The sequence below is a fragment of the Dendropsophus ebraccatus genome, chromosome 4, assembly GCF_027789765.1.
Source record: "Dendropsophus ebraccatus isolate aDenEbr1 chromosome 4, aDenEbr1.pat, whole genome shotgun sequence".
Classification (NCBI taxonomy): Eukaryota; Metazoa; Chordata; class Amphibia; order Anura; family Hylidae; genus Dendropsophus; species Dendropsophus ebraccatus.
Genome location: NC_091457.1, coordinates 91066665 through 91091379, shown reverse-complemented (window position 1 = coordinate 91091379; position 24715 = coordinate 91066665). Strand labels below are relative to the sequence as shown.

Sequence of the window (24715 nt, the reverse complement as noted above, 5' to 3'; positions counted from 1 at the left end):
TGTCCCTGACGGTGATCGGGCAGCGGGAGGAGGCTATGTCACATAGCCTCCTCCCGCTGCATCTGCCCGAAGGGGAGCCGCGCTCCCTGCAGGCAGTTAACCCCATAAACGCCGCGGTCAATGCGACCGCAGCGTCTATGGGGGAGATTTGAGTTCCCCCGCCGATCGGGCGGCGGGAGGAGGCTTCAGAACGTTGCCTCCTTCCGCCGCCACATCTGATGTGTCCCCCGCACCCCCCCCCCCCCCCCCCGTCGTCCCCCGAAACCGGCGGATCGCCGCTATTACCGTTATAGCGGCAATCCGCCGGTAACGGGTATTCCCGGCGCCGCCGATCGCTTTCATCTCCCCCCACCGTGAATCCACGGTGGGGGGAGATGAAAATGTATAAATCAGACCCCAGATCAGCCCCCCTAGTGGGCGATCACTAACCCTCCCCTCCCCGGGCGCCCATCACATCCAAAATGGCCGCCTCCATCCCTGCGAACAAACGATGTTTGTTCGCAGGGATGGAAATGAATAAATGATCAAAGCCCCATGCTCTCCGCCACCGGAGGTAGCGGAGAGCATGGGGCAGTGATCGGGGACCCCCCCGTGTGGTCCCGGAGCAGGCGATCGGCGGTATATACTATATACCGCTGATCGCCTGTTCCCAGTGCAAAGAAGCACTTTTTATACCCTGTCACCATAAATCATTGGTGACAGGGGATAAAAAGTGTCAGTGTGTCGCCCCCCACCCCTGTCACCCCCGTCCCCCAGTCACCCCCCCTTCCCCATATACGTTACCTGATCCTGGAGCTCCTTCCTCTTCGGTCTCCTGGCTGGTTATGAAGTGCGCATGCGCTCCACAACCAGCCAGCTCTGAAAATTTAAAGTGACAGAGACCAATTTGTGCTCCTAACCACCGCTCGTCGCCCCTAACCACCGCACGTCGCCCCTAACCACCGCACGTCGCCCCTAACCACCGCACGTCGCCTCTAACACCGCACGTCGCCTATAACCACCGCACGTCGCCTATAACCACCGCACGTCGCCCCCAACTACCGCACGTCCCCCCCAACCACCGCACGTCGCCCCCAACCACCGCACGTCGCCCCCAACCACCGCACGTCGCCCCCAACCACCGCACGTCGCCCCCAACCACCGAACGTCGCCCCTAACCACCGCACGTTGCCTGTAACCACCACATGTTGACCGTAACCACCCCGAATTGCCAGTGACCCCCTCCAGATGGTGCGTAATCAGCCCCGATTGCCCGTAACCCCCCAGATTGCACGTAATCACCGCACGTTGCTTCTGACCACCGCACGTTGCCTCTGACCACCGCACGTTGCCTCTGACCACCGCGCGTTGCCTATAACCACCGCACGTTGCCTATAACCACCCCAAATTGCCAGTGACCCTCTCCAGATTGCCCGTAACCACGCCAGATTGCCTGTAACGACCCCAAATTACAGGTACCCATCCCAGATTACCTATAAGCACTTCAGTTTATCCGTTACCACCCCACGTTGCCCGTTACCACCCCACGTTGCCCGTTACCACCCCACGTTGCCCGTTACCACCCCACGTTGCCCGTTACCACCCCACATTGCCCGTAACCACCCCAGATTGTCTGTAACCACCGCAGGTTGCCCATAACCACCGCAGGTTGCCCGTGACCACCCCAGCTTGCCCGTGACCACCCCAGCTTGCCCGTGACCACCCCAGCTTGCCCGTGACCACCCCAGGTTGCCCGTGACCACCCCAGGTTGCCCGTGACCACCCCACATTACCTGTAATCTAATTTTTTATTGTATTTTAGTAGCTGCGCTATTCTAATAACTATTTCTAGCTGCGGTTTTGCTCCAGCAAATTGGCGCTCCCTTCCTTCTGAGCCCTGCTGTGTGCCCATACTGTGGTTTATGCCCACATATGGGGTACCGTTTTACTAAGAAGAAGCTGCGTTACAGATTTTAGGGTACGTTTTTTCTCCCATTCCTCGTGAAATTAAGAAATATTTAACTAAACAAACATATTATTGGAAAAATTCAAGTTTTTCATTTTTTTTGTCTTATTTTGAATACTTTCCTCTAATACCTGTGGGGTCAAACCGCTCACTGCACCCCAAGATGAATTCTTTCAGGGGTGTACTTTCCTAAATGGGGTGACCTTTGGGGGAGTTCTATTCTGCTGACACTACAGGGGCGCTGCAAACGCACCTGGCGCTCAGAAACTTCTTCGGAAAAATCTGCACTGAAAATGCTAATTGACGCTCCTTCCCTTCTGAGCCCGGCTGGGTGCCCATACAGTGGTTTATGCCCACATATGCGGTACCGTTCTACTCAGGAGAACCTGCGTTACAGATTTGGGCATGCAGCTTCTCCCCTGTTCCTAGTGAAATTGAGAAATTTCAAACTAAATGAATATATTATTGGAAAAATTCTAGTTTTTCAATTTTACTGTCTTATTTTGAATACTTTCCTCTAATACCTGTGGGGTCAAAATGGTTACCACACCCCTAGATGAATTCTTTGAGGGGGGTACTTTCCTAAATGGGGTGACTTTTGGGGGGGTTCTATTCTGCTGACACTACAGGGGCGCTGCAAACGCACCTGGCGCTCAGAAACTTCTTTGGAAAAATCTGCACTGAAAATGCTAATTAGCGCTCCTTCCCTTCTGAGCCCGGCTGGGTGCCCATACAGTGGTTTATGCCCACATATAGGCTACCGTTCTACTCAGGAGAACCTGCGTTACAGATTTGGGCATGCAGCTTCTCCCCTGTTCCTAGTGAAATTGAGAAATTTCAAACTAAACGAACATATTATTGGAAAAATTCTAGTTTTTCAATTTTACTGTCTTATTTTGAATACTTTCCTCTAATACCTGTGGGGTCAAAATGGTCACCACACCCCAAGATGAATTCTTTGAGGGGTGTACTTTCCAAAATGGGGTGACTTATGGGGGGTTTCCTCTCTGCTGACATTACAGGGGCGCTGCAAACGCACCTGGCGCTCAGAAACGTCTTCAGCAAAATCTGAAATGAAAATGCTACTTGGCGCTCCCTTCCTTCTGAGCCCTCCTGTGTGGCCATACAGTGGTTTATGCCCACATATGGGGTACCGTTGTACTCGGGAGAACCTGCGTTACAGATATTGGGGTGCCTTTTCTCTCCTGTTCCTTGTGAAATTGAGAAATTTCTAACTAAACAAACATATTATTGGAAAAATTCTAGTTTTTCATTTTTACTGTCTACTTTTGAATACTTTCCTGTAATACCTGTGGGGTCAAAATGGTCACCACACCCCAAGATGTATTCTTTGAGGGGTGCACTTTCCAAAATGGGGTGACTTTTGGGGGGGGGTTCACTTCGCTGGCACTACAGGGGCACTGCAAACGCACCTGGCGCTCCCTTCCTTCTGAGCCCTTCTGTGTGCCCATACAGTGGTTTACACTCACATATGGGGTACCATTGTACTCAGGAGAACCTGCGTTAGAAGTTTTGGGGTGCTTTTTCTCTCCTTTTGCTTGTGAAAATGAGATACTTTAATCTGAACAAAGATATTATTTGAAAATTTCTATTTAAAATTTTTTTCCGACCTAATTGTGAATACTTTCCTCCAGCCCCTGTAGGGTTAAAAATGCTCATTATACCCCTAGATTAATTCTTTAAGGTGTCTAGTTTCCAAAATGGGGTCACTTATGGGGGTTTCCAGTATACAAGCCTCCTAAATCAACTTAAAAAAAGAACTGGTCCCTAAAAAAATCTGTTATGGAAATTTCATGAAAACGTGATAATTTGCTGATACATTTCTAAGCCCCGTAACACCCTAAAAAAGCAAAATATGTTTACGAAATGAAGCCAGAATAAAGAGGACATATTGGTAATGTGACCTAGTAACTAATTTATGTCATACGACTTTCTTTTTTTAGAAGTAGAGTATTTCAAAGTTTGTAAAGCGCATATTTTTCTAATTTTTCATGATATTTTTATGTTTTTCATGAAAAACACACTAGATAGTGACCAAATTTTGCCACTAACACAAAGTGCCATATGTGACGAAAAAACTATTTTAGAATCGCTAGCATATGTTAAAGCATCACTGAGCTATAAGAGCATAATGTGAGACAGGTCAGATTTTGAAAAATGAGCCTGGTCATTAAGGTCCAAATAGGCTTGGTCCCTAAGGGGTTAAAGTTAGGACTAGTTTAAAGTTATCTTCATTGAAAAGTACAATGCTTTTCCTTCAAAAATAAGGACATTTCAATGTGACCACAAACTTTTGAACGGTAGTGTATATTGGTGATTTGTATAACTTTTGGGGGGCAATACAATACTTTGATAAAAAATGTTGCCTTAAAATAGTAGATGCTTGGAATAAACTTCCAGAAGATGTGGTAGGTAAACCCACAGTAACTATCCTAAAATGCTAAAAAGGAAATTATATAAGGGCAGACTAGATAGACCAGGTGGTCTTTTCCCTGCAGACAGTCTTCTGTGTTGTTATGCTGAGGAGCCACAGCAGAGGTGTGAGAAGCTTCTGTGCCTCCTCCATGTACCTTCCAGTATTTCCTGGACAGGCCGGTTAATAGTCCTGTCTACTTCCCTATGTTTGGGGCTCCTCACTAGTCTTCAGCAGATCATGGGGGCTGTGAATGGTAGAGGGCAGGTGAGGAGGGGAGAGGTAGAAGAGTGGAAATGGGTGTGGGGTGCTGGTTTTCTGCAGGTGGAGCAGTATTTATTTCTGCACTGTGTTGCTGGTTTAATACAGGTGGAGAAGTATCTATTTCTGCTTTGTGGTGTTGGTATTTTGCTGGTGCTGTTTGAAATGATGTGGGTGTGGCATGGGGGTAATTTGCGCTGTGCGGTAGTATGTGTTTGTCAGTGAGGCCACTGTCTAATACTGCAAAAGGACGCTGGTTGACCTCAGGGAGATCAACCAAAACACCGCAGAGACACCATCACGTGTCTCAACGTCAGTGTATTCTAGAACATTGCCCCCTGGGAAATCGAATATGCAAAAGAACACTGCAGAGACACCATCACATGTCTCGACGTCAGTGTTCTTTTGCATATTCGATTTCCCAGGGGGCAATGTTCTAGAATACACTGACGTTGAGACACGTGATGGTGTCTCTGCGGTGTTTTGGTTGATCTCCCTGAGGTCAACCAGCGTCCTTTTGCATGCACTTACTAGTCATTGCTCCCACTAGCCAGAAACCTACTCCACACTGATGAGGGGCAAAAACCCTGAAACGGCTGTCTGTGGATGGATACCTTGCTGAGGTGGTTTCCTTGACTGGAGAACGCTTTGGCTTGGTTGTTCCTTCCCGGAGGGAAGGTCTGGCTAGTTCACTGACGTCGAGACATGTGATGGTGTCTCTGCAGTGTTCTTTTGCATATTCGATTTCCCAGGGGGCAATGTTCTAGAATACACTGACGTTGAGACACGTGATGGTGTCTCTGCGGTGTTTTGGTTGATCTCCCTGAGGTCAACCAGCGTCCTTTTGCATGCACTTACTAGTCATTGCTCCCACTAGCCAGAAACCTACTCCACACTGATGAGGGGCAAAAACCCTGAAACGGCTGTCTGTGGATGGATACCTTGCTGAGGTGGTTTCCTTGACTGGAGAACGCTTTGGCTTGGTTGTTCCTTCCCGGAGGGAAGGTCTGGCTAGTTCACTGACGTCCAGACATGTGATGGTGTCTCTGCAGTGTTCTTTTGCATATTCGATTTCCCAGGGGGCAATGTTCTAGAATACACTGACGTTGAGACACGTGATGGTGTCTCTGCGGTGTTTTGGTTGATCTCCCTGAGGTCAACCAGCGTCCTTTTGCATGCACTTACTAGTCATTGCTCCCACTAGCCAGAAACCTACTCCACACTGATGAGGGGCAAAAACCCTGAAACGGCTGTCTGTGGATGGATACCTTGCTGAGGTGGTTTCCTTGACTGGAGAACGCTTTGGCTTGGTTGTTCCTTCCCGGAGGGAAGGTCTGGCTAGTTCACTGACGTCGAGACATGTGATGGTGTCTCTGCAGTGTTCTTTTGCATATTCGATTTCCCAGGGGGCAATGTTCTAGAATACTCTGACGTTGAGACACGTGATGGTGTCTCTGCGGTGTTTTGGTTGATCTCCCTGAGGTCAACCAGCGTCCTTTTGCATGCACTTACTAGTCATTGCTCCCACTAGCCAGAAACCTACTCCACACTGATGAGGGGCAAAAACCCTGAAACGGCTGTCTGTGGATGGATACCTTGCTGAGGTGGTTTCCTTGACTGGAGAACGCTCTGGCTTGGTTGTTCCTTCCCGGAGGGAAGGTCTGGCTAGTTCACTGACGTCGAGACATGTGATGGTGTCTCTGCAGTGTTCTTTTGCATATTCGATTTCCCAGGGGGCAATGTTCTAGAATACACTGACGTTGAGACACGTGATGGTGTCTCTGCGGTGTTTTGGTTGATCTCCCTGAGGTCAACCAGCGTCCTTTTGCATGCACTTACTAGTCATTGCTCCCACTAGCCAGAAACCTACTCCACACTGATGAGGGGCAAAAACCCTGAAACGGCTGTCTGTGGATGGATACCTTGCTGAGGTGGTTTCCTTGACTGGAGAACGCTTTGGCTTGGTTGTTCCTTCCCGGAGGGAAGGTCTGGCTAGTTCACTGACGTCGAGACATGTGAAGGTGTCTCTGCAGTGTTCTTTTGCACTGTCTAATACTGGACATGCTCTAAAATCCCTGAGAATGGGGACCCCAAGCAAATTCCGCATGCGCACTGCCTCTCTATCCAAGTGCATACAGGATTTTGGGAAAGGAAAGTAAGAGCCAACATGCCTCTCATTACAGCTCCTACATGACTTATGACCTAGATTTATCCCACTCCTCTTGTGGTACATTATAGTAATCCTATTCATAAATCGTGCATGAGTTTCTTATATGTGCTCCACTAAGTATGGCAGTACCACCTTCCAGTCACTGATCGCTCCTATCTGAGACTAGACATGGTGCATAATGCTTTAAGAGGATAGAGAGCACATAGAAGGAATTATAGAAGGAACTGAAGGATGAGTGTAACAGATTGTACCCTGTGATGACCCTTTCCACCATATATTTTCTATGATAATTTACACTTTGATAGAGAGATTTGTGCCTCCTTCTTCTCGCTTTATACCAAATTCTCATTAATGTTCTGCTTTCTGAAGCCTTTAAACACCATTTCCCTAATCCCGATCTTCACTTGCTCTTATTAAACATTGTGCAGGATTAAAGCAGCATTAAAATTCACGCCAAGCCACTTATCATCCTGGAAACTTTCATTTACGTTGTGTACGTTAAGTCAAATTGCTATTATGTTTCCATTATGTTAATGACGAGTGTAAGATGCGGAGGTGCCGCCTATCGTGAAGCGGCACCTTCTTCTAATTCATTTACCTCATGTTTTAATTAAACTCCACTCATGTTCTAAACAAAGTCTTGTCTATACTGGAGAAGCTGACTGATAACCAATGTATTCACAAAGCTGAGTCTGTCACTTGGGATAGCACTTAGATCAGTGATTTTCAACCAGTGTGCCGTGGCACACTAGTGTGCCGCAACACATGGTCGGGTGTGCCGCGGACAAAGTTCCCCAAACTATGGTGCCCCTGTGAAACAGGAGAAAACAATGGGGGAGAAACAGGGGAGAGAAGCAGGGGGGAGAGAAGTTTGGTGGAGAGAGGCAGGGGGGAGAGAAGTATGGTGGAGAGAAGCAGGGGGGAGAGAAGTATGGTGGAGAGAAGCATGGGGGAGAGAAGCACAGGAGAGAAGTATGGTGGAGAGAAGCACAGGAGAGAAGCAGGGGGGAGAAGTATGGTGGAGAGAAGTATGGTGGAGAGAAGCATGGGGGAAAAGTATGGTGGAGAGAAGCACAGGAGAGAAGTAGGGGGGAGAAGTATGGTGGAGAGAAGCACAGGAGAGAAGAACAGGGGGGAGAAGAAAACAGGCCCAGGTTTCACACTGAGTGAGTATAAATACATTTAGAATCTATATTATTAACTATATGTATAATATGGACTGTTTTAGTGTCATTTTGGTTGGTGGTGTGACCCGGGATTTTTTAAGTATAAAAAGTGTGCCACGGCTCAAAAAAGGTTGAAAATCACTGACTTAGATGATATACAACTTGGATACATTTCTTACAACCAATGCAGCAGGGACCTCCACTGTTCTGACCAAAGAGGTGGCCTTTTAGATTTCCCAGACTCCTGAAATTTTACAATGCAGATTGTGTTTTTCCTGATGTACATAGCTACTTAGTTATCCAGCTTTTCCAGGCCTCTGAACAGCACCTCCCCAGCCCCATATGGCTGAGTACCCGCACAGACGTGAGACTGTTCTTATATACATAGCCACTATAAATATTGATTGTACAGTGTATGAAGATCCTGTGGCGAAGAAGCGTCTGCATTGCATGGAGCAGGTTCGGGCACCGTGGCTCTGCCAATGAGCTTCTGCTTGACATTTTTAAATGTCAGGTGGTAACGCCGAGTTAACTTTTTTTGTACGTTTAATAAAACGCTCCCTTTGATGTATTGAATTCTATGACAAAGAGTGTCTGACCCTCATCATCTGCGGGCGCCCGGTCTTGCTGTAAAGAGCAACTCATCTCGCTGTAAAATATAGAGATGCCTGTGTTTTCTGAGCCAAATCATATATTTAACATCCTTCAAGGGCTTTTTCTTCGTAGAGATTTTCTGCCGCTTACTGATGTCATTGGCTGCACTCATGATCCTCTCCTATAAATTCTGTTGTCATTTGTCCTCCATTCCATGGAAGGCACTTACATTGTTAGGCTATGTTCACACTATGTATATTTGAGGCTGTATAGCAACCAAAACAAGGAGTGGATTGAAAACACAGAAAGGCTCTGTTCACATAATGTTGTAATTAAGTGGATGGCCGTCATTTAATAGCAAATATGTGCTGTTATTTTAAAACAACGGCTGTTGTATTGAAATAATGGAAGTTATTTACCGTTATATGGCAGCCATCCACTCAATTTCAACATTGTGTGGACAGAGTCTTTCTGTGTTTTCAATCCACTCCTGGTTTTGGTTGCTATGAGGACCTGACATGAGGACCAAATACAGCCTCAAATATACATAGTGTGAACCCAGCCTTAGGGTATATTGCTCTTTTTATCTATCTTAGCCTGGTTCATGAGTAGAAGGCCAGATCTGTAGCAGTGACTGATACTTGGGCTGCCCTTACGCAGGCAGATTTTTGGCCTCACTACTATTGAAATTAAAAGTCGATCATAACTCTTTGAAAGCACAGCCCAAATTGTCTGAAGTGAAAAGCCGCATAAACAATCACTTATGGAAATGTGTCATAAGAGTTTTTTTTGTGAATTTTTTTCAGATTTTTCTAACAATATTTTAAAATAATCCTGAGATCTTTTAGTTCTTGTTTTCACCACTGGGGCTAAAACTAAACGGAGACTTCCTGATGTGTCTGTGGGGATAAGAGGAGGCTGCTGTAAAGTGATCTGTACAGCATTGCAGCAGCATGTAACACCAGTACATAGAGAAAGCAACAGCAGCTCCCTGTGCAATGACCTCTTTACAGGTCACAGAGTACACTCTGTATTGTTTCGCATTCATCTCAATGAGACAGACTCTGTCTATTGCTGTCTATGTCTATGAATCTTGTTGTAATGCATGTCACTAAGTTCTCTTAAAAACAGGTTTGGCAATATGGCAGCCCCCACAGATAAAAATTAAGTTTTATTATCTGTCTGAAAATTTAGGTGATATATGTCCTTTAAAGAAACACACTCACCATTTTTTTTTTGCCACAACCACCACCACTATTCCTGCTGAGTCATCTATTTTATCTCAGCTTTCATGTGTCCACACATTTCATTACAGCATCTGGGTCATATGACTTCTATAGATAAGCGAAGGGCTACATCCAAGAACTTCAGCCACCAGTAATTAAATGTGACACACTCGGGTTTGGACGAACCTAAGTGTGCGGAAGGTTCACTCATCTCTAGTGACCTCTCTTCCAGTTATGCTCTCAATAATTTACTAATGTTAAAGGCCTTAGACAGAGAAAAAGAGTAATGTGAAGTTGATAAAGCAGATGTAAATACCATTGAGGGTAGAGAGGTAGCATATAGCAAGAGCAGCTCTGGTGGTCTTATGTCATGCCAGAATGTCACAAAGCTGTATCCCCTTTCCTCCATAACATGCCCTCATGAAATCTTCATGTCGGTAGACAGCATGGCATGCGTATTGGTGCCCTTATTGTAATTATATACTACCCTTGTAATTTTGGACCTCTGTTTTCTTTTGTTTTTTCCCTCCAGACCTGTTTCTTACAACTTTGGCAGATGATAAAAGTGTTCAGTTTGAGACTTGGGACAATCAGGTAAGAAAATGAGATGGACAGATTGTGAAGTGTTATGAAATGTAAAATCTACACTGCAGCTGCTTCAGAATTATCATAGGATACGTCTCAAATACTGCAGAATGTCATAATACACTCATATTATCTTGGCTGCTGCAGAACTTCTTAATACACACCTTAGTTACCACTACATGTTCTTATCACATGTATGTTACACAGTCTCTTAAAGGTAAGTTACCACTTAGTCCCGTGTATTCAGAATATAGGCCTAACTTGTCATTAGTTAACTACGGTCAGCCCATTAAACCTTATGAGCCCACTGTCTACACACTGCCGTATTCACCACATCCCTTTTTGACAGGTTGCCAATGTATGCACCTTAGCAGCTGCAGAACCTTATGAAGCACATTCTAGGGCAGCAGAATGTAACTTATCCCAGTTCTCATCTGTCACTTGAATTTGTGTATGCCATTTAATACATTTTATGAAAGTTACTATAAAATATTATTTAGGTTAAGCTTTGAGCGGCGAAAGAAATGTGACGTCCCAGTAGCTGTAGTTGTTGTGTTGTGTTATACATTTCTCCTTTTGGACCAGTTTAACTTTTCTTAGGATTCAGGGGCGGAATCATAAATCATTGCCATGCATTCTGCCTGTGTAGGTTTCTATGACTGACAATTAGGTAATCAGTCTGCCCTAATGTTCCTGTTAACCGGGGCCCTGCTGCGGCATCAGCTGTTAAGGGAGCTCTGCTTGCTGCATGTGCCAGTACTCTGCTCTGTGAACAGGCACCGCTTCCACGGGACGTATCTTAAGTCTTCATGGATTTTCTTTTTAAAGCTGTGCTGGCACTTTTTTTTTTTTTTTTTTAACATAACACTCCACTTCAGGTTTTAAACAAGTCCTAGCCCTCTGCTCCACATTGCCACCAGAGAATTCTCCTGATTGCATGAGCATTAATCAGGCCAAGGTACAAGAAAACATATTGAGATGTGTAAAACTCAAGTGAGCCTGATTACATAACCCTTTTATTGCTGCAAGATGCTTAATGTACCATCAAAGAGTCGTTTTTCTTACCCAAGGAGACTGGAAGTTGCAGCTGCCAACTGGAAAATGGAAAAAACGGGCAGGAGTGTGCAAAAGGGGATAAAGCTGGTATTTATACCCTGCTTCCCTGATGCAGATTTTCAAGGAGTTTTCCTGGCCGCTTTCTTCCAGAAATAGCATGAGCCTTGTCTCCAGTTTGGGTGGGGTTTTGCAACTCCATTGAAGTTCCATTGAAGTGAATAGAGCTAAGTTGCAAAACAACATCCAAACTGGACAAGAGTGGTGCTGTTTCTGGAAAAAAGCATCCATGTTTTTCTAAGGCTGAATAACCCCTTTAAGAATGACAGTAACTCCTTTTCCAGAATGTTATTATCTTGCTATACTTTATTCTAAGGGTGGAAATTTCTCAGGAGCCACAGTCACTGCCTCGAAGCCAAAGGATGCCAAGATCGTCGGACAGTCTGTTTTTGCTGATTTTGGTAAGTAGTAAATCCTGATTTTGTTTTTGTTCTGTGTATGTAATTTATTAAGTTGTATTAAAAGCAAAGGACAAATGGTAAAAAAGAAGAGGTATCAGGAAACATAGAAAGTCTATACATTCACAAATGGATTGAAGGTCTCTACAATTGAAAGCTAGCAGAGTCATGTTGGAAATGACTGAGAGAGTTGAAGCTTTTCTGATTTGTATCCTGATTCGATTGAATAAATCACTGCACAATCAGTGCAGGATTGGGACCTCATACCATTGATATCCGGAACCAAAACCTCCCATTGAAATCTATTAGGGCAAGTTCCCACTATGGAACACGCAAGGTCTCTCTTCACAGAAAGAATTGACATGGCCTCTGCTTGAAATTTCCATGCGTGTTCTGTAGTGGGAACATACCCTAAGGGTGCGTTCACACCTACAGGATCTGCAGCAGATTTGATGTTGTGTTCAGTTATTTAAATGAAATCTGCTGCAGAAAATCAGCTGCAGATCCTGTAGGTGTGAACGCACCATAAAAGTCCAAAAGCTGTTTCCACCGACTGATGATTCTTTTCTGTGAGTTGATCACCTGTTGCAGGAACTCCCTGTGATCATCTGTTACTGTGCATGTATGACATAAATCCCACTTAATTATGATATATTTATGCTGCTTCAGAGACAAACATTTATATAAGCCTCTGCTTAGATGCTTTCTGGAATGTTTTTTAGAACAAGCAAATAAAGAAATAGTGGTGATGGCTTATAGCAACCAGCAGAATAGGGAGCTCTGGGGTTTCCTGTAGACAGTAACTTCATTGGACTATGAAAAGCTGGTTGCTAGTAGAGCATCTTATCTTTGGGGGATTTGTCCTGTGCCTCAACCTGTTGTCTCTTTTTATAGTGGTAGAATAATGCTGACATGTTAGTCTTTTGGTTTGTTTCTTGCATGTGTATGAAGTGTATGTTAATAAAAGTAAGGGCCCTATTACACAGAGAGATTATTGCTCCCTGTAATAGAGAGAACAATCATCGGCTAATCGTTTCTTTAGGTCCTGACCTAAAATCGTCAGGCGTCCATTGCTACATGTAATAGTGATGCGCACCCAATGGCTGATGACTGTAGTATAAAAAATAAAGTACTAACTCACAGTACTACGTTCCCTGGGGTCCTCTGGCCTTCTCTGGTGCCCTCGGAGGCCTTCCCCAGTGCCCTCGGAGGCCTTCCCCAGTATCTGCAGCTCTGCCTTCTCTACACTGACAGGCCTCCAGCCGCTCAGCCAATCACAGGCTGAGACACGCGCTGGCAGCTTAGCCAGTTGCTGGCCGAGACAGGCTGCAGCCTATGATTGACTGAGTGACCGGCGACCTGCGAGAACACTGGAGGAGGCCCATGAACACCAGGAAACATTGAAGGGTAAGTTATTACTTTATTATTTTACACTAAGGGCAAGTGCTGCACAGACATCGCTAATGATATCTGTGCAGCCCTTGCTGCCCGATAGTCTGTCTAACTGCTCAGTAAATGAGCACCAATCTAGCAGATCGGCACTTGTTTAGTTTATGATCGGACCGTGTAATAGGACCCTTAGTGTGGCTGTTATTACAGCAATGTGTGTTTGGTGTCAATGAGTCTGGACCAGCCAATACATTTATAGGCCATGTTTCTACATGGCAAAACAGCGACCATTGCTTGACGTGACCATATCAAACAATGTTCGCTGTCTGTGATGTTCACCCAGCTGATTGTCCGGGTGAACATCACTTTATTTTAATTGGAATGCAGGCACATTCGGGTGTGCCCGCACTCCAAATAGCCATGGAGAACAATGTAAAGTACATCCAGGAGCTTATTTTGCATTTTGTGCACAGCCTATTTTGTGCGGCCGTTGTTGACTGAATAGCGATGCACAAAATAGACATGTCAGTTTTTGTGCGTCCGCAGAGAAGCACGGCGTAGTGTACACAGTGTTTATAAACTATGGCCATGATTCCATGCAATCTAATGTAAGGCTGTTGTGGCATTAAATGATGGTCGTTGTTGCACTCAAAATGTTATTTGTGTTATTATATTATCGTTTGTTATTATTGTAATGTTTTGTATTTTTAGATAAAAGAGCAGAATGGTGAGTGCAGCTCTCAAGAGCAGGATAGAAGCTGTAACACAGAATCAGTATAGAGTAGTGTATGTACACTGTGGCCCAGATATATCAGTGTAAGACAAAAGTGTGTTTGATTTGTTTTAGACAGATACGAACCAGTCACAGCTTATTTGAGAAGCAAAGGGTAAGCCGTGATCAGTTGCGTTTTTGTCTAAGATTGATAACTTTGGGAATAGTGATCAGAAATCATTATCAGAATAGTGATTGCAGCTCTGCAGTATGAAACATAATGTAACTCTGAATCAGTAGAAGATAATTAATGCCATTGATTTACAAAGTTCCAAAGTATTTTTTTCTTGGCTCATACTGATATGACGACAATAGTGATCATGCCCTTTAAGTACTTTCTACACTTTTAGATGCTTCTACTGCAGCAATTGAATTTTTTTCTCTCTGTGTTGATGCCCTTTACTTGTTATGAAAGCCAATGACTTATAAGTAAGAATCCCAGAGCGGATGGTGGCTTTCTCATATTTTAATCTGAACCTTGACAAGTATGAGTAGAACATGGCGGAGGTCGTCGCAGCTGATAGATGGTGGCTGTTATTAAGCTCACCCTGCACTTTATTGCAGCAAATGATAAACTCCTTCTTCATCTGTCTTTTGGAATGAGGGAAAACAAAAAATCAATGTCTCCTGTATCAGCTCCGTCATCTGATTTCACTGCTTCTCATCACCCTTAACACTTGGGCACAATGAAAATATAATTGCAAAGTGGAATCAGTGGTGCCTGTCTCCCAGTCTTACTGGTATTCCTCTGTCTTATTTCATATTATTCCCATTGTTGCTGCATACAGTATATACCACTGCCCTCTGGTTTCAGCTTTTTCTGGCTTCAGCAGTATAGAAGCATACCTATTGGGGAGGGGGGCTGCAGAGAAAGTGTGGTTGACAGAGCTGCGGTATAATGTAGTTCTTTCTCTGCTCCATTGTGTGGCTCTTGGGTCATGCTTTATTCAATTTTTTCCTGAGCCTTCGGCATGGTTTTATTTATTTGTGCAGCAGGGAAAAACTTTTACATGTCAAATGGAAATCTAGAAACTTTAACTAACATAACATCTGTTTTACTCTTTGGAAACTGCATACTTTTTCTTATATACATATTTAACTTAGGTGATTCATACATTTATAGAAAATAGTTTTTGTGCTGCCTTGTGAATTCCCACAGGATAAGCACACCGTTTTTCTGATATAATCTGGTCTGCTATATGTCTATATGAGGCTCTGAATTCCCAGAAGATCAGCACACACCTCTCATAAATACGATGTCCTGATGGGCCCTCTGCTCCCTCCATTATGTTACTCGGTCTGTGACATCCTCAGATCATGATACAGTACTAACCCTGTTATGCATCCCTGTCCTAAGCAACATCATCACATAGGAGGACAGGTTGCTTAACCACCCCCACCTCTCAACTCTTACTCACTTGTTGCCATCATTCTTCGAATTAATAATCTGTCCAAGGCATGCTGGGAGTTGTAGTACCTACCACAATTGTTCTCTGGTTTGAGGTTGCAGGAAGTTGTCCAAGTTGAATGCTCTTTATAGTCTAACAGTCAGTTAATAGTTATACTGCATAGATCATGGGTCTCCAAACTGCGGCCCTCCAGCTGTTGCGAAAACACAACTCCCATCATGTCTGGACAGCTAAAGCTTTGGATTTGGCTGTCCAGGCATAATGGGAAATGTAGTTTTGCAAGAGCTGGAGGGCCGCAGTTTGAAGACCCATGGCATAGATCAATGAGATCGGCACTCGATTGCTTTCGGCTGCTGCAGCCAAAAACAACAGAGTGCCGAGCCGGAATCAGCAGCATTACGGCGCAGACCCCGACCGGATAAGAACACGGGGATCAACCCCCCGCCCCCCCCCACCCCGCGATCGCTTCGCGGGGGGCAATCCCCCCACTAGACGCCAATGAATCGGCTGCAAGTAGTAGTCAGATGCAGCTGTCAACTTTGACAGCTTCATCTGATTACTTAATTAGCAGGCACGGCGATCGGACCGTGCTCGCTAATAGCCGCGGTCCCAGGCTACAAGCGACACCCGGGACCGTGGCAGTTCAGAGCGGGGCCAGCATGCGGCCCCGCTCTGAACACCCCTAGGCCGCCCAGGACGTACCTGTACGCCCAGGGTCGTCTAGGGGTTAATGGAGCGTAATTACAAACCACACCTGAACTTGGGATAAAAGTTGTGTTGTCTCTGGAAGAAAGTGGCCATGTTTTTCTAATGCTGGATAACCCCTTTTAAAGTCCAATCACTAATGCCAATAAAAGAAAGTAGAGAGTGGCACTCACCACATCCTAAACTGTCTAAAGGAAACGTCCAGCTCCCAGACAACTGATAAATAAACTCTTCTTTTTTTAAAGCATAGGTGCAGAAGGTAAAAAACGGGACAAGTTGACGTGTTTCAGCAAGAGCCTTGTTCACAACCTTAGAGTTGCAAAGGGAAACCTTCCCACAATTTAAGGCGTAACAACCCCTTCATGTTATGGATTTGGCTCTAGTAATATATTGCATCTTTTATCTTGCACTTTTAAACATGAGTTAATCATTTCTATTTTAATTATGTCATGTGACCGTGTGTGTGTGTGTTACTCCTTAAAGGGAATCTGTCAACTCCTGGGCCCTACCTAAGGTGCTGGCAGTGTGCTGTAGCTGGCAGTCCCCTAGTGACCATGGTGCCTTTTGGTTGTTTTCTGTGCAGTGGATTATGCACATTCTCACATCTCCTACTGTACTGAAGAGGCAAAGAGGAGTTGTTCGTGCCACACTCTGGCCCACCTCTCCACTCCTCCTCCCTCTTCTTCATGAATAATCAATGCTGCCTGGCAACCTGCTCGCTCAGCTGTCAGTGTCTCTAATTGCAGATCAGTCCTCTGTAGGCAGGTTATGTCTGAAATAAACAGTCAGATATAGTTGAATCTCTCTAGGGGTAACTCACCTGTCTAGAGACCTGCCAGCAGTTCCTCTGGTTCACATCCCCTGATGAAAATGAAATAGAGGTTTTTATTTATTTATTTATTTATGTTCTCATTATTCTATTATTATTAAGGCTATGTTAACACACAGTATTTTGGTCAGTATTTTGCAACCAAAACCAGGAGTGGATTGAAATCATAGAAAGGCTATAGAAACACTGTTGAAATTGAGCTGATGGCCATTATTTAATGGCAAATATCGGCCGCTGTTTAAAAATAACATTAATTATTTGCCATTAAGTGGCTGCCATCCACTCAATTTCAGCAGCAACCTCTCTGTGATTTCAATTCACTTCAGGTTATGGTTGCAAAATACTGACAAAAATATTGCGCAAAAATACTGTGTGTGAACATAGCCTTAACAAAAATACAATAATGAGAAGAAAAAAAACAAAACAAAGAGCTCTATTTCATGTCCATCAGGGGATTTGAACCAGAGACCAAACTGCTGGCAGGTCACTAGACAGATGAGTTACCCCTAGACCACAGCGCCAACACAGTTTCTTTATGACATAACCTGCCTACAAAGGACTGATCTGCAGTCAGAGACACTGGCTGACAGCTGTGCGAGCAGGAGGCCCCGGCAGCATTGATTATTCATGAAGAAGATTAAGTGGACAGGTAAGCCAGAGTGTGGCACGAACAAGTCCTCTTTGCCTCTCCAGTACAGTAGGAGATGTGAGATTGTGCATAATGCACTGCACGGAAAATTACCAAAAGGCACCATGCTGACTAGGGGACTGCCAGCTACAGCACACTGTCAGCACCTAAGGTAGGGCCCAAAAGCTGACAGATTCCCTTTAAATAGTGGGAATGTTTCACTTTTCAACTCTAAGGTTGTGTAAAGGCTCTTGCCGAAATGCCTTAACCTGTTGTGTTTTTTATCTACTGCACCTAGGTTCTGACTAAAATAAAGAAGAGTTTATTCATTAGTCCCTTGGGAGCTGGATGTTTCCTTTGTATGTTATGCTTCAGTTCTGGACTTTTAGTGTTCCCAGGACTGGTGGTGGACAGGTGAGCTGACCTATCTACATGTTGCTGCACGCTAAAATGTCTGGTTTACTGTTGTAAACTCACTGTGCAGAGCACAACAGGGCCCTAGGGCCTCCTTGAGGCATTTAGTTGCCTTAGTTTTGTTGTTCTCTGGGCCTGGACCTTGTGTTTACTACAGTAAACTGGACATTTTTAGAATGTGTTCTGCTCTTTATTATTCTTTATTGGTGTAAGAGCATTTTATAGTCTTTATCACTATTAGCTGATTTGGCAAGGTAATTCTGGAGGGAGTACAAATAAATAAATAAATCATTAAGAGCATCGCTAACCTGAGTGATAAATAGGAAAAGCATCATGTACAAAGCAATCTGAATGATAATACTGGAAGAAAATGTAATGTAGAGATGTCAGCCAAGCCCACGATTTATATGGTAAAATATGAATATATTCACATCGGGCCTTTAATAACATTCCCAATTATATTCATCAGTATGCACCACGCGACGCTCCAAATCCTTATTGCCGAGCTGGAAAAACCTTATAAGTAATTATAAAGCCCACAGGTGCTGATATTAAGTGCTGAATATTTATCAGACGCGACTCGAGACGCTAAGAAAACTCAGACAAACTGTTATGTTTATTGACACATCCTTATAATGACATGATATCTACACAGGTGCTGACCATTTTGCAGCTAAATTTAAAAAAATGGTGGCTCAGCAGCTCGTTGGTGGGCGTAGCCATTGACATCTGTGAGCGTGGTCAATAGATACAGTGGGCGTAGTCATTCCCATCCATGGGTGGGGTCATTTGTGATAGGGGGTGTGCCAACAAAGACCATCGTAGTCTTTTTATTCTTCGCCTACAAATGGGGCCTATGTTGAGTTATCAACCATGTTCTTGTTTTTAATAACCCTTAATTAACACAGTGTTCAATTAACCATTGATTTTCATTCACACTACGGCCAGCAATACAGCGACACAGTGTGAGAACTGCATATTTTCTACAGCCGTTGTTCATGAACTGCAACCGTAGAGAATAGACATGATCACTGTTTTGTTAAGCCATGGTAAACAATAGCCGCAATTAATGCACTGTACACACAACAACGGCTATTGTTGTATTAAAATCAAATTCCGAAACCTACAGCTGTTGTTTTCAATGACCATTGACACTGACCAGTTTCCTGAATTCATTACAGTGTGTGAACTTAGCCTTAGAGTCATAGAGGCATTGCAACCCTGCAACAGCAGCACGCCTCTTTCTCTCCTTCCTCTAGAAGCTGAGCCCTGTACATCAGTCAGGCAGGATGGGGAAAGAAGGATGCATCATGCTTCAGATCAGCACCACCCGCTTGACTTTTTAGCTGACAACAAAAAAATGCACTTTTATATTATTGCTGTTAGCAAAACTAAAGATATGGTTCATTTTGGTAACCATGATGTCTATAGATTACAGATAATTGTCTTGGTGACATTTGAATGGTGCAGATGTCTTGATGTGGCAGATTGTGGCCTTATCCACTGAAATATTTAGGGCTTCCGACTTATCATGGTTAATTTTGAAGTTGGAGATGTATCCAAAGTCTTCCAAAAAATTGTAGGAGAGGGGGAAAGGAGACCTTAGGGTCAATAACAAAGATCAAAAGGTCATTGGCAAAGGCTGCAGTATAATGTCTATCATTTCCTAACATAAAGCCGATGATAAGATCAGACACGCCTCAGGAGAGGATGGTTCCTAATAGAGAGGTAGCAGCTGCAGTTCTGCTTACAACTTAAAATCACAGGCACAGACAGCTGATGTACATATCAGTATCAAAAGTTGGGGAAGCGTCCCCTTTATTAATTTGTGTTGGCTTTTATAGACAAGAAAATGGGTGTTACTACTCATGTGCAGTGTATTCAAGTATTGCAAACTTAACATATGCGTCAGAGTTCAAGAAATATATCATTGTAAGCGAGAGTTTACATTCCTTTCTACCTTCCAGACCATCTTTCTGTCACGCTCTGATCACATTCTGATCATCTGCTACTTTAGAGAGCTGTATATAAAGGGGTAGTCCCACAGGTACAGTGGCAGCAGATAAAATCACACCGCCTAGCCTTATCATTCCCCCATTTGACATCCGTGGAGCATGGACTTGGATCATCACTGGTGGTTTGCTCGTAGCCTGAGGTTTCCAGGGTTCTATCCTAAGCCTCAGGTTGATCGAGGGGGGAAGCCATCCTCCAAGCACTAGTCAAGCATCCAACCTCCAGAAATGTCCAGATGACACAGATTCAAGAAAACCGAAAACATAATCATGTTAGTCACTCCTATATCTGGGTGGATCATCTTCTTGTTCGTTGAGGTTTCATACAAGAGAGAATACACATAAACACTTTTACTGACTAATAGACCAGTATTATGCATAAGACCACTTGGAAGAGACCCTCAAGAACTCCCATTAGTTTATCCCACATCTGCATCACCATTGGATAGACAAAAATAGTACTAAATGTTTTATTGAAAGTTATAGATGCCGGAACCTGCTACCTATATACTGTGATATAACTCTATCTATCTATCTATATATAAATATATATATATATATTTATATACACTCACCGGCCACTTTATTAGGTACACCATGTTAGTAACGGGTTGGACCCCCTTTTGCCTTCAGAACTGCCTCAATTCTTCGTGGCATAGATACAACAAGGTGCTGGAAGCATTCCTCAGAGATTTTGGTCCATATTGACATGATGGCATCACACAGTTGCCGCAGATTTGTCGTCTGCACATCCATGATGCCAATCTCCCGTTCCACCACATCCCAAAGATGCTCTATTGGATTGAGATCTGGTGACTGTGGAGGCCATTTGAGTACAGTGAACTCATTGTCATGTTCAAGAAACCAGTCTGAGATGATTCTAGCTTTATGACATGGCGCATTATCCTGCTGAAAGTAGCCATCAGATGTTGGGTACATTGTGGTCATAAAGGGATGGACATGGTCAGCAACAATACTCAGGTAGGCTATGGCTTTGCAACGATGCTCAATTGGTACCAAGGGGCCCAAAGAGTGCCAAGAAAATATTCCCCACACCATGACACCACCACCACCAGCCTGAACCGTTGATACAAGGCAGGATGGATCCATGCTTTCATGTTGTTGACGCCAAATTCTGACCCTACCATCCGAATGTCGCAGCAGAAATCGAGACTCATCAGACCAGGCAACGTTTTTCCAATCTTCTACTGTCCAATTTCGATGATCTTGTGCAAATTGTAGCCTCAGTTTCCTGTTCTTAGCTGAAAGGAGTGGCACCCGGTGTGGTCTTCTGCTGCTGTAGTCCATCTGTCTCAAAGTTCGACGTACTGTGCGTTCAGAGATGCTCTTCTGCCTACCTTGGTTGTAGCGGTTGGCTATTTGAGTCACTGTTGCCTTTCTATCAGCTCGAACCAGTCTGCCCATTCTCCTCTGAGCTCTGGCATCAACAAGGCATTTCCGCCCACAGAACTGCCGCTCACTGCATGTTTTTTCTTTTTCGGACCATTCTCTGTAAACCCTAGACCTGACTGTGTGTGAAAATCCCAGTAGATCAGCAGTTTCTGAAATACTCAGACCAGCCCTTCTGGCACCAACAACCATGCCACGTTCAAAGGCACTCAAATCACCTTTCTTCCCCATACTGATGCTCGGTTTGAACTGCAGGAGATTGTCTTGACCATGTCTACATGCCTAAATGAACTGAGTTGCCGCCATGTGATTGGCTGATAGAAATTAAGTGGTAACGTGCAGTTGGACAGGTGTACCTAATAAAGTGGCCGGTGAGTATATATATATATATATATATATATATATATATATATATATATATACACACTACCGTTCAAAAGTTTGGGGTCACATTGAAATGTCCTTATTTTTGAAGGAAAAGCACTGTACTTTTCAGTGAAGATAACTTTAAACTAGTCCTAACTTTAAACAAATATACACTCTATACATTACTAATGTGGTAAATGACTATTCTAGCTGCAAATGTCTGGTTTTTGGTGCAATATCTACATAGGGGTATAGAGGCCCATTTCGAGCAGCTATCACTTCAGTGTTCTAATGGTACAATGTGTTTGCTCATTGGCTCAGAAGGCTAATTGATGATTAGAAAACCCTTGTGCAATCATGTTCACACATCTGAAAACAGTCTAGCTCGTTACAGAAGCTACAAAACTGACGTTCCTTTGAGCAGATTGTGTTTCTGGAGCATCACATTTGTGGGGTCAATTAAACGCTCAAAATGGCCAGAAAAAGAGAACTTTCATCTGAAGCTCGACAGTCTATTCTTGTTCTTAGAAATGAAGGCTATTCCATGCGAGAAATTGCTAAGAAATTGAAGTTTTCCTACAACGTTGTGTACTACTCCCTTCAGAGGACAGCACAAACAGGCTCTAACCAGAGTAGAAAAAGAAGTGGGAGGCTGCGTTGCACAACTAAGCAAGAAGATAAGCACATTAGAGTCTCTAGTTTGAGAAACAGACGCCTCACAGGTCCCCAACTGGCATCTTCATTAAATAGTACCTGCAAAACACCAGTGTCAACATCTACAGTGAAGCGGCGGCTGCGGGATTTTGGGCTTCAGGGCAGAGTGGCAAAAAAAAAGCCATATCTAAGACTGGCCAATAAAAGAAAAAGATTAAGATGGGCAAAAGAACACAGACATTGGACAGAGGAAGACTGGATAAAAGTGTTGTGGACGGATGAATCCAAGTTTGAGGTGTTTGGATCACAAAGAAGAACGTTTGTGAGACGCAGAACAAATGAAAAGATGCTGGAAGAATGCCCGACGCCATCTGTTAAGCATGGTGGAGGTAATGTGATGGTCTGGGGTTGCTTTGGTGCTGGTAAGGTGGGAGATTTGTACAGGGTAAAAGGGATTCTGAATAAGGAAGGCTATCACTCAATTTTTCAACGCCATGCCATACCCAATGGACAGCGCTTGATTGGAGCCAATTTCATCCTACAACAGGACAATGACCCTAAACACACCTCCAAATTGTGCAAGAACTATTTACAGCAGAAGCAGGCAGCTGGTATTCTATCGGTAATGGAGTGGCCAGCGCAGTCACCAGATCTGAACCCCATTAAGCTGTTGTGGGAGCAGCTTGACCGTATGGTACGTCAGAAGTGCCCATCCAACCAATCCAACTTGTGGGAGCTGCTTCTAGAAGCGTGGGGTGCAATTTCTTCAGCTTACCTTAACAGATTAACAGCTAGAATGCCAAAGGTGTGCAATGCTGTAATTGCTGCAAAAGGAGGGTTCTTTGACGAAAACAAAGTTTGATGTAAAAACAATGTTATTTCAAATACAAATCATTATTTCTAACCTTGTCAATGTCTTGACTCTATTTTCTATTCATTTCACAATGTATGGTGGTATGGTGGTATACTCATGAAAACCATCTTTTAATAAGATGTATAATTACAGAGTTTAATTATAAAAAGAAGAATCAATAATCCTCATCAGATGCTACCGATGCTAATACAATTCTTATTCGCATTTACATAGTGGCAGCATATCCGTCAAATCACCTGATAGATACCAAAACTAACCAAGCCTCATTGTCTCATTACTCCTGTCCCTGTACTGCATGTTCGGGTGCCAAAGTGATAAGGTTAACTTTTGTTTTGTCTGACTTTATGAAGTCAGACACTCCTCAGGAGAGGATGGTTCCTAATTGAAAGTTAGCAGCTGCAGTTCTGCTTACAACTTAAAATCACAGACAACTGATGTACGTATCAGTAACATAAGTTGGGGAAGCGCCCCCTTTATTGATTTGTGTTATTCTGCGTTTACACGAAACGATTATCGTTCGAATTTTCGCATAAACAATCACGTTTGAGCGATAATTGTACCGTGTAAACACAGAAAACGACGAGCGAGAAATCGTTCATTTTGATCTTTCAAAATGTTCATAAATCGTCCGCTGAAAATTCGCAGATCGCTTCATGCAAACAGTCTTTCACCGATTTACCCTATGTAAAAGATGGGCTTAAGCGATCTTAAAAACGATTGCAATAGCGATTTTTCTTGCGACTTCGATTGGGCTAATTATCGCTCCTTGTAAACGTAGCATTAACTTTTATAGACAAGAAAACAGGTGTTACTACTCATGCTCTATGTATTCAAGTATTCCAAAACCTAACATATGCATCAGAGTTTCAGGAATATATCATTGTAAGCGAGAGTTCACATTCCTTCCTTCCAGACCATCTTTCTGTCACGCTCTGATCACGTTCTGATCATCTGCTACTTCAGAGAGCCGTATATATATATATATAGGTGTAGTCCCACAGGTACAGTGGCAGCAGGTAAAATCCCATCACCTAGCCTTATCACTGGGAATCTGGGGGTGGGTTCTGATGGATTGTAAAAGCTTTTCCATAACCAAAACGGAGAGATTTGGGGACAATGGTGCCACTGAAACAATTTTAGAAGTGACTGGCAACATGCTAGCATCGTTGATTCTAACATGAAAGGTTTGGCAATGATTACATCTGTGCATGTAGGATGGGCTCCTAGGATCAATATTCCTGGTGGGCCCAAGGTACCCCAGTCCGACACTGGTAGTAACCACTGTGTTCTGGGAGATATTCTGGCCCAATTGCCATCACTGGAAACGCTCTGCACTGCTGTAAATGCTGCTATCCATGCCT

The 24715-nt window shown here is 43.9% G+C and overlaps 1 protein-coding gene across 2 annotated transcripts in view; it reads left to right on the top strand.

Annotated features, from left to right (window-relative positions):
• The window catches only part of ITFG1 (integrin alpha FG-GAP repeat containing 1), a 162938-nt gene that overhangs the window by 46885 nt on the left and 91338 nt on the right, over nucleotides 1-24715 (top strand). Inside the window, exons 7-8 of one of the 2 annotated variants that reach the window (XM_069966249.1) lie at nucleotides 10329-10390; nucleotides 11811-11895. The exons of the other annotated variant lie outside the window; for it this stretch is intronic. Coding sequence (XP_069822350.1) covers nucleotides 10329-10390; nucleotides 11811-11895 — 147 coding nt within the window. The remainder of the gene's footprint in view (nucleotides 1-10328; nucleotides 10391-11810; nucleotides 11896-24715) is intronic. 2 annotated transcript variants of the gene reach the window in all.